Source organism: Schistocerca americana, chromosome 2 (assembly GCF_021461395.2).
Source record: "Schistocerca americana isolate TAMUIC-IGC-003095 chromosome 2, iqSchAmer2.1, whole genome shotgun sequence".
In the NCBI taxonomy this organism is placed as follows: domain Eukaryota; kingdom Metazoa; phylum Arthropoda; class Insecta; order Orthoptera; family Acrididae; genus Schistocerca; species Schistocerca americana.
The window spans coordinates 773,688,915-773,704,735 of record NC_060120.1 but is presented as its reverse complement, the minus strand read 5'-3'; the positions used below and the strand labels follow the sequence as shown (position 1 = coordinate 773,704,735).

Below are 15,821 nucleotides of genomic sequence, written 5' to 3'. Positions count from 1 at the left end.
CTACTGTGCAATAATTTTTCAAATTCCAACTTCTTTGGAATAATTTTTATACTACATTTAAGAAGAGGTCTTACATTACCACAAAGTCACCAACTAAAAAACAGGAAGAAATTCATGAAATATTTGAAAGAAGCCTATCTCCAAGGATGGCATTTTAAATTTATAAGTCTGTATTGGCAAAACAACAAAACACTTCACAAAAAATTCATTCACTGCAGTTTTCTCTCACTAAAACATTCTGTCACTGATTTATGATAAAGGACTAACAGAGATATTTCTTTTAATATAGCAACTGACAACTAGTGGATTACCTCTGAAAAAAAAACTAACTTTAGCATGATGTTGCTAAGAGCAGTGTGGCCTTTATGCCTGCTAGATTTTACATTTGAGCGGAATGTTGCTAACTATATGATGCCAATACTGTAGAATTATTATACGAATGGTTATATTAGTTAATATCTTGCAGTATATCAACCATGAAGAATTCCACTAAAATCTTTCTTAGTATGGTAATGAGAGTTACTAACAATCTGCCAAAAATACATGCACCAACTATGGGCCTTTCTTGTCAAACACACTGACCTTATTGCAGGAATAATTTTATCGAGTTGCATTTTTAAATCTATTTACACAAAATCAGATCCTGTAGTATATGATACTACATAATGATTAATATTTAACACTATTATTTATTTATTAGTATTCTTATCCTTCATTACATTATTTGCAATGACAGTCATTCTTCAGTATTTCATTTACAAAGCAAATGTTGTAGTATATGTAGTCAGTGTTTACCCACTGAACTAACGCAAAGAGAAATGAACACTTCTGTACAGCAAAATACAAATTACCCCATGCAAGTATACTTCTCATCATTAATCAATGCAATAAAAAAGTCCTGCTCCACTTGACAGCAAGTTATTCACAGCACCTGACTTGTATGAAATTCTCTCACTGTTCTAATTGCGGAACATTTTCAGCAGAAACTCAGCAGTAAGCCATAAAATAATTATATAAAAGGCACACTTCACTTTCAGTAGTCTTCTTCCATCTATGAAGATGATGTATACTTTTAAATATCTAAATTTCTACTGAAATATGATGCACATAGAATACGGAGAGATTTTATAAAGTAAATTTGTCAATTATTGCACATTTTATCAATGTAATTTGTAATTACAAATTAATTACTAGACTTTGGAACAGTGGGAAATACTGCCTCATACTTCTTGATAAAGGAGTGTGCCAATAAAATATAAATGGGATCCACTTCTTAGATCTTAATTTGTTTCTTGTAATCTGTGAACAAATACATAACTTAGATTTTCATGCGATGACAACAAAAAGTGACTAATGTAAGTATATATGATCACTATCTATTAGAAAGTAACATCTGGTAACCCAGGTGGTTCCAGACATTAGAATTTCCCCAAATGAAAGTGCCATCAACATTTGAGTCTTCTATTCTTAGGATCTGCGAAGGAAAACGCAGTTGTTTCCAAAATACTTCACAACATATTGGACAACAACTGAAATGGGAGAATTCCCCATAACCACAGGGTACAAAGTATGTTATCAATAGCTTCATAGACACTACTTCTGCAGGGCAAACATCTAGTTCCACCACAAATCGATTTTCTTTTTCCTTCTGGTATTTTGTACTCAGTACATTCAGTACTCAGATGATCAAATCTTGCAACTGGCCTAACTATTGGCATGGATCAAAACAAATAAGTATCTTACTCAGGCCGAGTGATCTAGAAACTAAATTGCCAAGGTGCCGCTTCTCCCGCTATGCAGATGTACCATTTTCATGCTACCCATGAATATAAAAAAATACCAATTTGGTTATCACATGAGGTGGATTTTTCATTCAAGGTTTGAACCATAAATGTCTTTATCAGCAGATAAATGTTTTTGCTTGGTCCAATGGCTATGAAAAATCAATAATAATGCCAAACAATATTTTTCTAACAAGGGAAACTCCCCAGCACACCCCCTTCAGATATAGTGGTAAGAGGGCTCTAAGGACAGCCCATCACAAACTGAACACAGCTCAAGCATAAAAACAGGAAGATGGTGTACCGGACTGTGAAGAAAAAGCAAAATAGAAACAGCGAACGGCCTAAGAACAAGAAGTGTAATATGGAGCAGCCAGGAAGAAAAGTGGCGTCGTGTTAAGTGGTTAGGGTGTTGGACTGCCTGGCGGACATGCCATGTTCAAACCTTCTTTGTGCCAATACTCTCTCTTCCTTCCTCCCCCCCCCCCCTCCCGCTGTTCACTTTATTCAGGTTCAGGTGGTTTGGGGAAGGAGACCAAACAGCGAGGTCATCGGTCTCATCGGATTAGGGAAGGATGGGGAAGGAAGTCAGCCGTGCCCTTTCAAAGGAACCATCCCGGCATTTGCCTGGAGCGATTTAGGGAAATCACGGAAAACCTAAATCAGGATGGCCGGAGGCGGGATTGAACCGTCGTCCTCCCGAATGCGAGTCCAGTGTCTAACCACTGCGCCACCTCGCTCGGTCACTTTATTCAAATTTGTGTGTGTGTATCATGGTGTAACGCTCGTTCGCAGCAGAGATGCGTAAAGTAGGAACCTATAGTGACAGTTGATTCTGTACTATTGCTCTATTAACAGATTTCAAATCTAAACTGAAAACGTTTGATGACAAGGCAACAAAACAACTTAATCCTGTACCAGATGTCTGATGGGTCATACACAGCAATAGTGACAGTACATTTTTGAAGTTGTGTTTCATTTTGGAAGCATTGACTCTTGAGTTCCTGTGTTGTAACTTAGTTCACACCTGTTTATTTGTTTTCATTTCTGTGAGTTGTCTATGTGATACCTTGAATGCTCTCATTATTAATCACATTTATTTGTGACAGTAACGTATTCTTACCACATGGCTCATATTCTATAACCAACGTATAGCATGAGAACTGCCACGAATACAGAAAGAACAAACATTTCAACGACCAGATGGACAGTTTATAAAGTTGTGGGAAAAAAAGGTGAAATGAGATAATTTTGAACATGGTCCACTCGCTTTGCAGCCCAACACCATGACCACTTTATTATACTTCTTGTTCTTGAACCATTCTGTTTCTATTTTCAAAGTTCAGTACACCTTTCTGTTTTCGTGCTTGATCTGTGTTCAGTTTTTGACTGGCTATCCATTGGGCCATCTTATCACTAAATCTTAGGGGTGTGCGATGGGGGAGTTTCCCTTGTAAGTTAACTAATACTCACTAAACTTGGCAATGCCAATGGCCTTACTGCAGTGGTAACACCGGTTCCTGTCAGATCACTGAAGTTAAGTGCTGTTGGGCTGGGCTAGCATTTGGATGGGTGACCATCTGGTCTACCGAGCACTGTTGACAAGCGAGGTGCACTCAGCCCTTGTGAGGCAAACTGAGGAGCATCTTGACTGAGAAGTAGTGGCTCCGGTCTCTTAAACTGACATACAGCTGGGAGAGCAGTGTGCTGACCACATGTCCCCCATATCCACATCCAGTGATGCCTGTGAGCTGAGGATGACACGACGGCCGGGCGGTACCGTTGGGCCTTCCAAGGCCTGTTCGGACAGCGTTTAGTTTAAACTTGGAAATAAAACTTCAATGTGTAATCAAGAACTAATATTGAAATGAAAATCATTAAACCAAATAGGAAGTTCTATAAATGATAAACATACTGCTAGGAATCAACATGTATTTTATTTACAATGTAGGAAAAGATAGATTGCTACTTACTGTACAGATGACACATTAACTCGCAGACAGGCACAATTTAAAGACTCTTGCATGCAAGCTTTTGGCCACAGCCTTCATCCGAAAAAGAAAGAGAAATACATACCAGTCATTCACACAAAGAAGCACACCTCAGGTACACATGACAGCAAACTCCAGCTGCTTGGATCACAACAGGCTCTGGTCTGAGCTGCCAGAGTTGGTGGTTGTGTATGCGTGAGATGTGCTTGCTTCTCTGAATGGTGTGTTTTCCCCTTTCTTTTTCTGACGAAGCCTGTGCCTGAAAGCTTACATGTAAGTGTCTTAATTGTGCCAGTCAGCAACTGAATGTATGATCTTTACAGTTAGCAGCAAGCTATATTTTCCCACGCTGTTGGTATTCCAATCTGGAATTTCTGTTTGATGTATTTTATTTGTTATTCTTTTTAACTTATATTCAGGCAACATTTTCCAGAAGTGGACAATGGACATTAATCAAGACAATCAAATGAATTAATGCCACAATACTGACTTCACTGTCATACTTCCTGAAAGCAAAGGTTTCTAATCCCTCACAGATTATGTGCTCAAAACAGGTATTAATTTTAAAAAATTAATATGTACAAAGAGAGCAACAGGCTGGAAGTTCAAATCACCTGTACGCAATCAAAACCTACAATATAATACACTATGGTACAGTCTAGTACAATACAACACCCAACCCGAACTTTAAGGCCACACTCTTTCTTACCAAGTTGTCTACACTTACATCCACAACAACTGAGCAACTAGATCTGCTAACTTCTTACAATTTTTTTTAATCTTATGTCCATCGATAATATCACATGTTTAGCTCTACTCTCTCTTGCCTCTTTGAATGTTGCACACATTCTTCTTATCTACATAATACCCAGCATACCACTGCAAAATGCAGCATCATGTATTACAGTTTCTTTCAATTCCAATCATATTTGGAGTGTGAGAATAATGACTGCTTGAATGCCCCTGTGCATGCTGGAATTAGATTAACTTTCTCTTCATGGCAGGGGGCTGAAGACTATCTCTAGATTCTTCACCCAAGTTCTTGAACTTTTGTAAGTGAACTTTCATGGAGTAATTTATCTACAAGTGTCTGCCAATACAGATTTTTCAAAATTTCCCTTATGATTTCCCACGAGTCAAATGAACCTGTGACCATTTGGACAGCCCTTCTTTGTACACATTCATTCAGCATTGCTGGTTGATCTATTTGGCAATTTTTCCTTCATGTGAAGCCACAGTTATATAAAACTCACAGAAAGATATAAATGCCATCTGACTGTATGATATGCTTTATAACATGATCTAGAATTCAGCCTTAGGCCATTTTCAAATATTACAAATGTCAAAAATCATCTGACTTGGGTGGAACACAAGTTAACATTAAGATATATATATTTGACACAATTAAAATACAGAAAGTCAGATGTTGCTATTAATATTGCCGGCCACATTATTAACATATAACATGAACAACAAGCATGCCTAAAATTACTTCTATTTCTCTCGGTGACTCTCCGTCTGAGATTACATGCTGGGCCCTCCCTACCAGTAAAGCCTCAATCCACTCACAAAGTTAGATTGATATCCCACATGATTGCACTTTCAGCAGTAAGTGCATGTCTTATACTGTGTCAAATGCTTTTCGGAAGCCAAGAAAACCTGCACCTACACAACTGCCTTGGTCCACAACTTTCAAGGTGTTACATGAGAAAAGCGAAAGTAGAGTTTCACATGATTGGTGTTTTTTGAATACATGCTGGTTAACAAACAGGTGGTCGTTCTATAGAGGTACCTCATTATGTTCAAATTGATAATGTGTTCTAGGATTCTACAAAATGTACATGCCAACTGAACTATAGTCTCTTAGATCACTTTTGTTAGCCTTCTTGTACATGGGTTGGACTGGAGCTTTTTTTCCAACCATTGGGCACAGGTTTTTCATCACGGGATGTATGCCATATTATGGTTGAAATGGGAGCTAATTAAGCTGCAAATTTTGTATAGAATCTGATAGGGCTCCCACTGGGTCCTGGGCCCTGTTTAATTCTAGTTATTTTAGATGTTTCTCAATGCCAAGACACACACACACACACACACACACACACACACACACACACACACACACACACACACACACACACACACATAGACAGACAGAAATGAAAGATTGTGTGTTATTATTGGCTGGGAGAACCCATCTGGGGTAGTTTGGCCACTGGGTGAAAGTCTTTCTACTTAATGCAACTTTGGTGACTTGCACCTTGATCACGATGATGAGATGAAAAGATCAGGATAGCATAAACACCCAGTCTCTCAATGAAGCAATCTCGAACCTGGCTACGAATTAAACATGGGACCCTGCTATCTAGAGGCAGTGATGCTAAGCATTAGATCATGAGCTTTGCAAGGACAGGGAGGGAAGGACAGGGACGGAAGGACAGGGACGGACACACGTGTTTTTTCATGTTTTGAGGGAGAGAGAGAGAGAGAGAGAGAGAGAGAGAGAGAGAGAGAGAGAGAGACAGATATTCACAGTACTGTGATTTATATAATGAATTTTGGTGGGTTAGAGGAAGCTGAATAGTCTATTACATGCCTCGCATGGTTTTACTCTTTAACAGATTCATGGTTTACAATACATCAATGTTTTGGACAATGTAACTTCAGGCCAGCTCACCCAAACATGTCATCAAGACTGTGCAATTATATGAATAAAACAGAAACTTATGTACTGTCAGACCTGTTATATGAAATAGACAGTGTAACAAGTTGCAATAACTTCAAACGTTGCAAATGTGGTCATGTCAAGGCTTTGGTAGCTCAGTTGGTAGAGCACTTGCCCGTGAAAGGCAAAGGTCCTGAGTTCGAGCCTCAATACAGCACACAGTTTTAATCTGCCAGGAAGTTTCATATCAGTGCACACTCCACTGCAGAGTGAAAATTTCATTCTAGAAACAACCCCCAGGCTGTGTCTCTGCAGTATCCTGAGTCCGGCAACCGAAGATGAAGTTGCAGGGCAGCCAAAGAAGGACATAGCGAAGAATATGGGCCATGTCAACCGGGCGCCGCACCGACACTGAGGTGGGTCTTCATGGTGCAGGAGGTAGCCATGGGTCAGTCAAGCATGGCCAATACGGAGCCGGCAGAGAACCACGGAGTTCCTGCGAGAGGCCCTCATCGAGGACTTACAAATTCGCGGTCCCCTAAATGGTTCGCAGTTTGTTGTGCGTACTGAGATTTCGCCATTCTGTCTCCCAAAGCTGAAAAACCTTGCTTTCTGTGTAGCCTGTTCGGCCATCCTGTCAGCAAGTTCATTTCCTGGAATTCCGACATGACCAGGGGTCCAGATGACCACCACTGAACAACTGGACCATTCCAGGGCATAGATGGACTCATGGATGGATGTTACCAAAGGATGATGAGGGTAGCACTGGTCAAAAGTTTTCAGGCTGCTCAAGGAGTCAGTACATAAAAGAAAAGACTCCCCAGGGCATAAATGAAGATACTGAAGTGCACAAGAAATGGCCACCAGCTCTGCAGTGAATACACTGCAGCCGTCAGGTAAGGAATGCTGTTCAGTATGGGTGCCGTGCACGTAGGGAAAGCCAATGCGACCATCAGCCATCAAGCCGTCGCTGTAAGCCTCTTCAGAGCCCCAGAATACGTCAAGAATTGAGAGGAAGTGACAGCAGAAAGCCGCAGGATTAATGGAGTCCTTAAGACCATGTGGAAGGTCCAGAAGAAGCTGCGGGCAAGGCGTACACTATGGAGGCGTACGTGAACGGACCACAAGTAAAGGTAGTGAAGGGAAGGACTCCAGTTCAGAGAGAAGGGACCACACACAAACCACAATCGTTAGCCCCGACCTGGGCCACTGAGGTGGGAGATTGACTGCTGTGGGCGGGAAAAGGAGACAGTAATTCAGATGCTCAGAGGAATGTGTGCTGTGTAACTGGCGAGCAGTTGTGCATGTCTGATCTGCAATGGAGGGACACCAGCCTCCACCAGTACGCTGGTCACTGGACTCGCCCTAAAAGCTCCTGTTGCTAATCGAACCCCACAGTGGTGCACAAGGTCGAGTAAATGCACTGCTGAAGGCGCTGCCGAACCATAAACCACACTCCCATAGTCAATTCGGGATTGGACAAGGGCTCTGCAGCAGTGTAGAGCGATCTGCACCCCAAATGGTGTTGCTCAGGCAATGGAGGGCATTGAGGTGCTGACAGCACTTCTGCTTAAGCTGACGAAGATGAGGGAGCCAAGTCAATCGAGCATCGAAAACCAGCCCTAGGAATCGATATGTCTCCACTACAGCGAGTGGATCATCATTAAGGTAATGTGCTGGTTCTGGATGAACAGTACGACGCCAACAGAAGTGCATGAACGCAACTTTGCAGCTGAAAACTGGAAGCCGTGGGCTAGAGCCCATGACTGTGCCTTGTGGATGGCTCCCTGTAGGCACCGCGCAGCAACAACAGTACTGGAGCAGAAGTATGAAATGCAGAAGTCATCTGCATACAGAGAAGGTGAGACGGAGGGTTCGACAGCTGCTGCTAGACCGTTAATGTCCACTAAAAATAGAGTGACACTTAATACAGAACTCTGCAGGACTCCGTTCTCCTGGATATGGATGGAACTATTGGAGGCACCAACTTGGAAATGGAAAGCACAGAGTGACAGGAACTCTTGGATAAAACTCAGGAGCTGGCCCCGGAGACCCCACTCATACAATGTGGCGAGGATATGATTTCGCCAGGTCGTGTCGTATGCTTTACGTAAGTCAAAAAAGATGGCAACCAGGTGTTGCCGACTGGAAAGGGCTGTTCGGATGGCACACTCGAGGGACACAAGATTATCAGTAGTAGGGTGACCCTGGCGGAAGCCGCCCTGACATGATGGCAACAGGCCACGTGACTCCAGGACCCAACCCAACTGCTGACATACTATATGTTCCAGCAGCTTACAGAGAACGTTGGTGAGGCTGATGGGCTGATAGTTATCCACATCAAGTGGGTTTTTACCGGGTTTGAGCACCGGAATGATGGTGCTCTCCTGTCATTGCGATGGAAAGACACTATCGCATCAGATCCAGTTGAAGATAATGAGAAGATGTTGCTTGCAGTCACATAAGAGGTGTTTAATCATCTGACTGTGGATCCAATACGGCCCAGGAGCAGTGTCGGGGCAATGTGCAAGGGCACTGAGGAGCTCCCACTATGTAAATGGGGCATTACAGGATTCGCTGTGGCATGTAATGAACGAGAGGATTTTTCCTTCCAGCCGCCGTTTGAGAGTGCGAAAGGCTGGGGTATAATTCTCCAACGCAGAGGCTCGAGCATAGTGCTCAGCAATCGCGTTGCGTCGGTAGATAACACGCCATTTATGTTAACACCGAGAACATCTGTTGGGGTCTAGTACCCAAAAACACGTTTGATCTTTGCCCAGACTTGGGAATGTGACGTATGGCACCCAATCAATGGTTGAGACGTATCTCCCCCAACACTCAGCCTGCATCCGTCGTTTGATAATGTACCGACCACAGGCACAGAGCCGTTTAAAGGCTATGAGGTGCTCCAGGGAAGGGTGCCGCTTATGCCGCTGTAGAGCTCGCCGATGCCCCTTAATTGCTTCAGCAACTTCCGGCGACCACCAAGGGACTGCATGACGCCTTGGGCACCCTAAAGAGCAAGGGATCGCATTTTCTGTCACGGAAACAATTGTTGTAGTCATCTGCTCAACCATCACAACAATGTTACCGTATAGGGGAGATTCAACGGTGACAGCAGAGGTGTAAGTTTCCCAGTCCACCTTGTTTAAAGCCCATCTGGGCAGATGTCCTTGGACCTGACGCTGGGGCAGTGACAGGAAGATGGTGAAGTGGTCACTACCACATAGGTCATCATGTTCTCTCCAGTGGATAAATGGGAGAAGTCCTGGGCTGCAAACTGATAAATCAATGGCCCAGTAACTACCATGAGCCACACTGAAATGTGTGGCAGCCCCAGTATTTAAGAGGCAGAGGTTGAACTGAGACAGTAAAGTTTCGACATCTCTGCCACAGCCAGTAAGCATGGTACCACCCCACAAGGGGTTACGGGCATTAATTCTCCCGTAAGCAGGAAAGGTTTTGGGAGTTGATCAATCAGTGCAGCTAATACATTCAGGGGTACTGCACCATCTGGAGGAAGATATACACTGCAGACAGTTATTTCCTGCGTTGCCCTTATTCTGACAGCCACAGCTTCAAAAGGGGTTTGAAGGAGCACATGTTCACTACAGACTAAGTTTAGGACATGAACGCAAACTACACCTGACACACTATTATAGTCGCTACTGTTCCTAAAATATCCCTTATAGCCGCAGAGGGCAGGGGTCCGCATTGCCGGGAACCAGGTTTCCTGGAGGGCAATGCAGAAAGCAGGTGTAAAGCTTAACAGTTGCTGTAGCTCAGCCAGGTGGTGGAAAAAACCGCCACCATTCCACTAGAGGATGACGTGTGAGACTAGGAAGGCATGGAACATTCAATTGGGCAGTTAATGCCTCAGAGTCACCTACTGCCACTGTCTGATTGCTTGAGCAGTCCATATCAATTGTGTCTGAGGGTTTGGTGAGATCTAGGTAATCAGCAGGTGCCAAAATCTCCACCCCATCCTCAGACACAGAGCTTGTAGGTAGTGGTGGTGTGGGTGCCAATGCAATTTCCTTGGTCTTAGGGGTTTTCTTTTTGAATTTCTCTCACTGCTCCTTGGGTTTCCCTGGCTGGTAGGACTTCACTGGCTCAGTCTCCAGTACTGAGGATGTGTGTGAAGCCCTACAACCAGCTGCTTTTGGGCCATTCGGCCATTGGCAGGTGTCATCTTTCCCACTAGCAGAAACCTGGGAAGGGAGTGACCCAAGGGACCCGTTCCTAGTGAGAGAAGCCGAATAAGACTTACGCTTCTCCGGCTTAGAAGTAGGGACAGACGTCCCTGATGGTGGGGGAGGGGGGGGGAGGGGGGGGGGGCATGTTGCTCTTGAAGTAGGTGGTGCAGGAGCAAAAGGGAGGGAAGTGCTCCCCACCATCAAGGGGCAGGTGTAGTCTTCCAGCTCTGAAAGGTGACTCGGGTTGATGGAGCTGATGGTGACAGAATTGTTGTAGCGGCAGCGTAAGACGATGTCATATGCACAGGATGCAGATGTTCAAATTTTCTCTTAGCCTCAGTGTAGGTCAATCGGTCCAGAGTCTTTTACTCCAATATTTTCCTTTCTTCCTGGAGAATCCTGCAGTCTGACAAGCAAGGCAAATGGTGCTCTCCGCAGTTGACACAGATGGGAGGTGGGGCACGCAGAGCATTGGGATGTGATGGGCTTCCACAACCTTGGTATGTGACGCTGGAAATACAGTGGAGAGACATATGGCGGAACTTCCAGCACTTAAAGCACCGCATCAGGGGAGGGATATAGGGCTTTACATCACAGCGGTAGACCATCACCTTGACCTTCTCAGGCAATGTATCACCCTCAAAGGCCAAGATGAAGGCACCGGTCGCAACCTGATTATCCCACAGACACTGGTGGACACGCCGAATGAAATGTACACCTCACTGCTCTAAATTGGTGCGCAGCTCATTGTCAAACTGCAGCAGAAGGTCCCTGTGAAATATGATAGCCTGGACCAAATTTAAGCTCTTATGGGGCATGATGGTTACAGAAACATCCCCCAGTTTGTCACAAGCGAGTAACTCTTGTGACTGGACAGAGGATGCTGTTTTGATCAAGACTGACCCAGTTCTCATTTTGGACAAGCCCTCCACCTCCTCAAACTTGTCCACTAAATGCTCAACAAAAAACTGAGGCTTCATCATCATGAAAGATTCCCCATCAGCTCTCGAACATACAAGGTACCGGGCTGGATAAGATCCATTGCCATCTTTACCCTGAAGTTCCTCCCATGGTGCAGCCATGGAGGGGAACGATTTGGGGTCGTACTTCTGTGCACTGAATTGAGCTCATGATCGCTTAGAGACTGCTGGTGTTTCACCACCAGCAAGAGATGATGGACTACACTTCATCGCATGGCATCTGCCCTGATGCCACCCACTCCGACCACGGGCCCTCCCCACAGGCGCCACCCAGCCGCAGCAAAGGCCACCTGGCAGAATGGCCATCCCCAGGAGTCCTTATGCCCCAGGGGGATGGGCATCTACCCCTTGGCATACGTGGGGAGTAAACGGCACAGGCATCAACAGAGTGATCCCTGTGTGGTCAGGGGGCTGCAATCAACAGGGTACATGGGCCCCACCACAATGGACTGGCTACCGTGCTAGATATCAAGTGCAAAGAAGTCCATGGTCGTTGTCGACGCAGAAAGCAACACTACATAGTGCATGGTGGAAAACGCACCCAGGAAGGTGGTCCTCAGCTAAGAGATGGAGAATGGGCAGGACTGCAATGCGATGATGAGAAAGTGGGCTAAAGATCTCAATGCACGATGGACACGATGCACTATGTAAGGCACCTTTCCCCAATTGGCTCACTCTTCAGGAAAATTTTGAAGAATGGAAGTCAAACCCTACAAGTGACCATCACATAAAGGCCATAACGCATGAGTCTCCTTTTAGTCGCCTCTTACGACAGGTAGGAATACCTCGGGTATATTCTAACGCCCGGACCACAGGGGGAAGTTTGTATATTATGCGAGAAGCAAAATACAACTCTGAGTGATTCAGGGAGGATGCTTCCAATTTTCCAGCACTATGATAGGAACCTCTGGAGAGTTTTGGTGATACATGGTGCCAAAGAGATGCTCTTTCAAAGCTAGTTTATAGGTGTGGGTGGAGAATTAGGGGCATGTGTGGCAAGAACTGTCCAACAAAATCATCGAACACATCATATTCTAGTCCCATCACAGGCATATCCTACCCCGTAAGAAGCACCACTAGCCATGAGAGCAATCATGACATATACCAATTCTGCTCTAATCTTTGCACATCCTTTTACGTGGACATGGCAATCAATCAGTTGTCTACCTCGAGGAATGGCATTGGCCATAACATGGCCTACGAGCATAGCTCACTACCCATAGGCAGAACACCTTGCTTAGTACAACAAATTCGACTCTAAAGACACAGTTCTCTTTCCTCAGTTCTCTGTCTTCAACCCCCACTCCCCCCATTCAAACATACTCCTGCACCACACAAAGAAAGCTGAGAGTTATTTTCAATGTTGTTTATGTGTCAATTGATCATTCAGCTACAGAGTGAGTGGCAACCTCTACTCAGAACTTTATTTGTTTTCTACACATGACTGCCCCATATCATAGTAATTCATTATTTCTCTCATTCTGTACAGTGTGTAGAGCTGCTGAAGCCAAGGAGCTGGCTAGTTCATGTGTCATGGACATAATTGGTTCATGTAATTACCATTGTTAAGGATCCCCAGTCTATTAATGACAATATATTTGAAACCGTATCCTTCAGGAAGCAAACTTAAATGGCCAATCTCTTTAGAAATTGATGACATAGATATTTTGCATGCAAGCCTTACAAAAGACTAATAAAACCGATGAAAACTTTTTATAATAACCTACATCATTTAAATGGCTCCTGACACACTCAACAAATCTGTTGACATCAAAAATCAAGGGTTGGGTGGAGTGATCTAGAAGATGCTTAAAGAAGTGTTTTACAGTTAACATTGTTTTGTTGTGGGTGAATGCCAACTTCATAACTGCCAACACAAAATCAGTATCCTCATTAGATTCTAACAGGATGTTACCACATTTCTCACTGTGTAAGCATTACTTTCATAAACTATCTGACTTGCCATAGAAAAAAATCAACTTTAAGGGAAAATAAAAATAACTGCAACTAACAACCTTCCCTATACTTACGGAGATGATTTAAACACATAAGTTATTAGCGAATGACCAACTGTTCCTTCTCAGGACACTAAATTGACATAATTACTGAAGAAGTAAATGATAGTACATCTGTTATTAGCTGTGTGAAGTTGACTACCTAATGATCCACTTGTGAAAATAAAAATCATGAACAGAAGCCAAGGAACTGCACACACAAACTAAGTTGATACTTGGCACAGTGGCTGATGGGAACAACCATATATGGAAAATGTCTTTGTGGTCACCCCTAATTGCATGATGTGTCAACTTAGTTCAGGCAAACATATTGCTCAATAAATTACAAAAAAATTCAAGTCCCTACACTTTAAGAGTAACCACTTACTTTAAAAAAATGGGAGACACTTTTTATGATCCACTATTGAACAGATTCTTGAGGAAGTCAGTTCTAGTTTGCAAATCTCCTACATAATTATTGTTATTCTTGCCACCAGGAATGCCATCATTAGAAGATGTTTTGCATTTATTCACTTGAATTTCACTGTCAGTTTTCCGCTGATGATAATCAATGTCTTGTTTGCCGAGTGTATCATTCATCACTTTTAAACCAGTAACACCTTTGTGTCTGCGAAGTTTTTCACTCCTGTCAATATTCTGAGAGAAGTAATTAGCTTCTCGTTTTGCCTGGGATATTTCTGCTCTCAAACGTTGTTTACGGACAGCTCTTTCATAAGCTAATCTTTCACTGAGATGAACCCATTTGAACCTGCAAAAAAAAAAGAATATTATCTAAATATAGATGCAACATGTATATTTTATTGGCGGCAATACATTTAGTACTTGCACTGTTTTCCATACAGCTGTGATGGAAAACAGTTCTCTGATGTACATCAGGTCTTGAATACAAATTTGAAACCACAATGGTGGCAAAATGCAACTTCTATGAAATCTGTCACATGGGATTGAGTGGTTAAAGACTTGTTTCAGTTCTGCATGAATCATTAAAACAGTAACCTCCCAACTTATCAACAAAATTGGCCTGTTACATCACAAGATAAAATGGTTACTTTCTAAAAATAATACTACAGCAGTCTAGGCGAACAACAATATCTGTTTTACAACAAGTGACTGCTATTTTCTACGAAGTCATTTTGTTTGCATGTTTGCAAAATTAGTACAGCACGTCATTGCGAGTGTATTTTTGCAATGTGAAGCAGTAAGTACGTTCTGTGATACACGCAGTTTGTTTATACAAAACATGGCAAAATGTGCAACGACACTTTCTGGTCGGGTTTATTTTTATTCGAGCTCCAATCCTTCGCACATCAAGATAGTAGTAGGGTGTTCTAAGAAGTTTGCAAGTACAATATATTTGTATGTAAGGTTTTTACACTTACAGACATTTAGTGCGCTGTACTTCGATTTAAGCCATAAAAATCACTAGGTAGATAACAAGACAAAACATAAATTACCTTGGCAGATATTTTATGCACCAAATATGGTCATAAAATTTGCTTTTCTTTCTTCCGCCTATCTGCGTGTTGTTTAAGGTCTGCGCAACGAATTTGGCCACTTTTTTTCTTTTGAATTCAACCCAGCCTTCTGTGAAATGTTTGGCTGGCTTTCTCTTTTTGTTGCCGACTTCCCTACCTGAAAAGGAAAAGGACAAACCCTAATCTAGAGTTCGAATACTACAGAAAGGTATGTATATTGTGCTGTGTATTACCTATATCTGGTGGTTGTAAATAAACTCTTCCTAACTCGCCAAACTGCCCAAAAATCTCTCTCACTTTGGTGACGTTCATATACGGTGGAATTGTAGATAAATATATTATTCCACGTTTCGCCTTGCTGGTTTCCCTTTGCACTCGGTGTTTGTCTGTACTTAAACTTTCATCGTCGACAACCGATCCATCACTTACGCTGCCTGAGAAAGACATTATTCTTATGACAACTTCTTTCGTAGCAAGTACGATACATAAACACTACACACAACAACTGTACCACGTGCTATCCAAAGTTATTGTACCGATAAGATAGAGCTGAGATGGAATAATCAAAGTCTTACAACATAGATTGTGGTCGATACTGAGAGCGAACGGATGCCGAAATAGCGCTCAACAGACACAAGAACTTCAAGCCAATCGGAGACATCAATCGCTCCATATTTCAGGAATATTTCTTAATGCTGTAGGGGTGCTGCTGACGGCG

The 15,821-nt window shown here is 42.9% G+C and overlaps 1 protein-coding gene and 1 pseudogene across 1 annotated transcript; one reads left to right on the top strand and one right to left on the bottom strand.

Annotated features, from left to right (window-relative positions):
* Nucleotides 1-669: 669 nt before the first annotated feature.
* Nucleotides 670-15,617, bottom strand: LOC124596373 (activator of basal transcription 1-like). Its single transcript, XM_047135485.1, has 4 exons — nucleotides 15,337-15,617; nucleotides 15,083-15,260; nucleotides 13,996-14,376; nucleotides 670-1,299 (listed from the first exon to the last, which is right to left on the bottom strand). Exons 1-3 carry the CDS (start codon nucleotides 15,548-15,550, stop codon nucleotides 14,019-14,021), a joined length of 750 nt encoding a protein of 249 aa, XP_046991441.1. The 5' UTR covers nucleotides 15,551-15,617; the 3' UTR covers nucleotides 670-1,299; nucleotides 13,996-14,018.
* Nucleotides 3,268-3,385, top strand: LOC124597194 (annotated as a pseudogene).
* Nucleotides 15,618-15,821: the final 204 nt, after the last annotated feature.

Bases quoted from the DNA above. Each gene is read 5' to 3' on its own strand.
- LOC124596373 (XM_047135485.1), bottom strand. From the start codon at position 15,550: ATGTCTTTCTCAGGCAGCGTAAGTGATGGATCGGTTGTCGACGATGAA. The intron at 15,261-15,336 runs GTAATACACAGC...TTTCCTTTTCAG, and splicing joins TTTACAACCACCAGATATAG to GTAGGGAAGTCGGCAACAAA. The intron at 14,377-15,082 runs GTAATTTATGTT...TTTTTTTTGCAG, and splicing joins TGCATAAAATATCTGCCAAG to GTTCAAATGGGTTCATCTCA.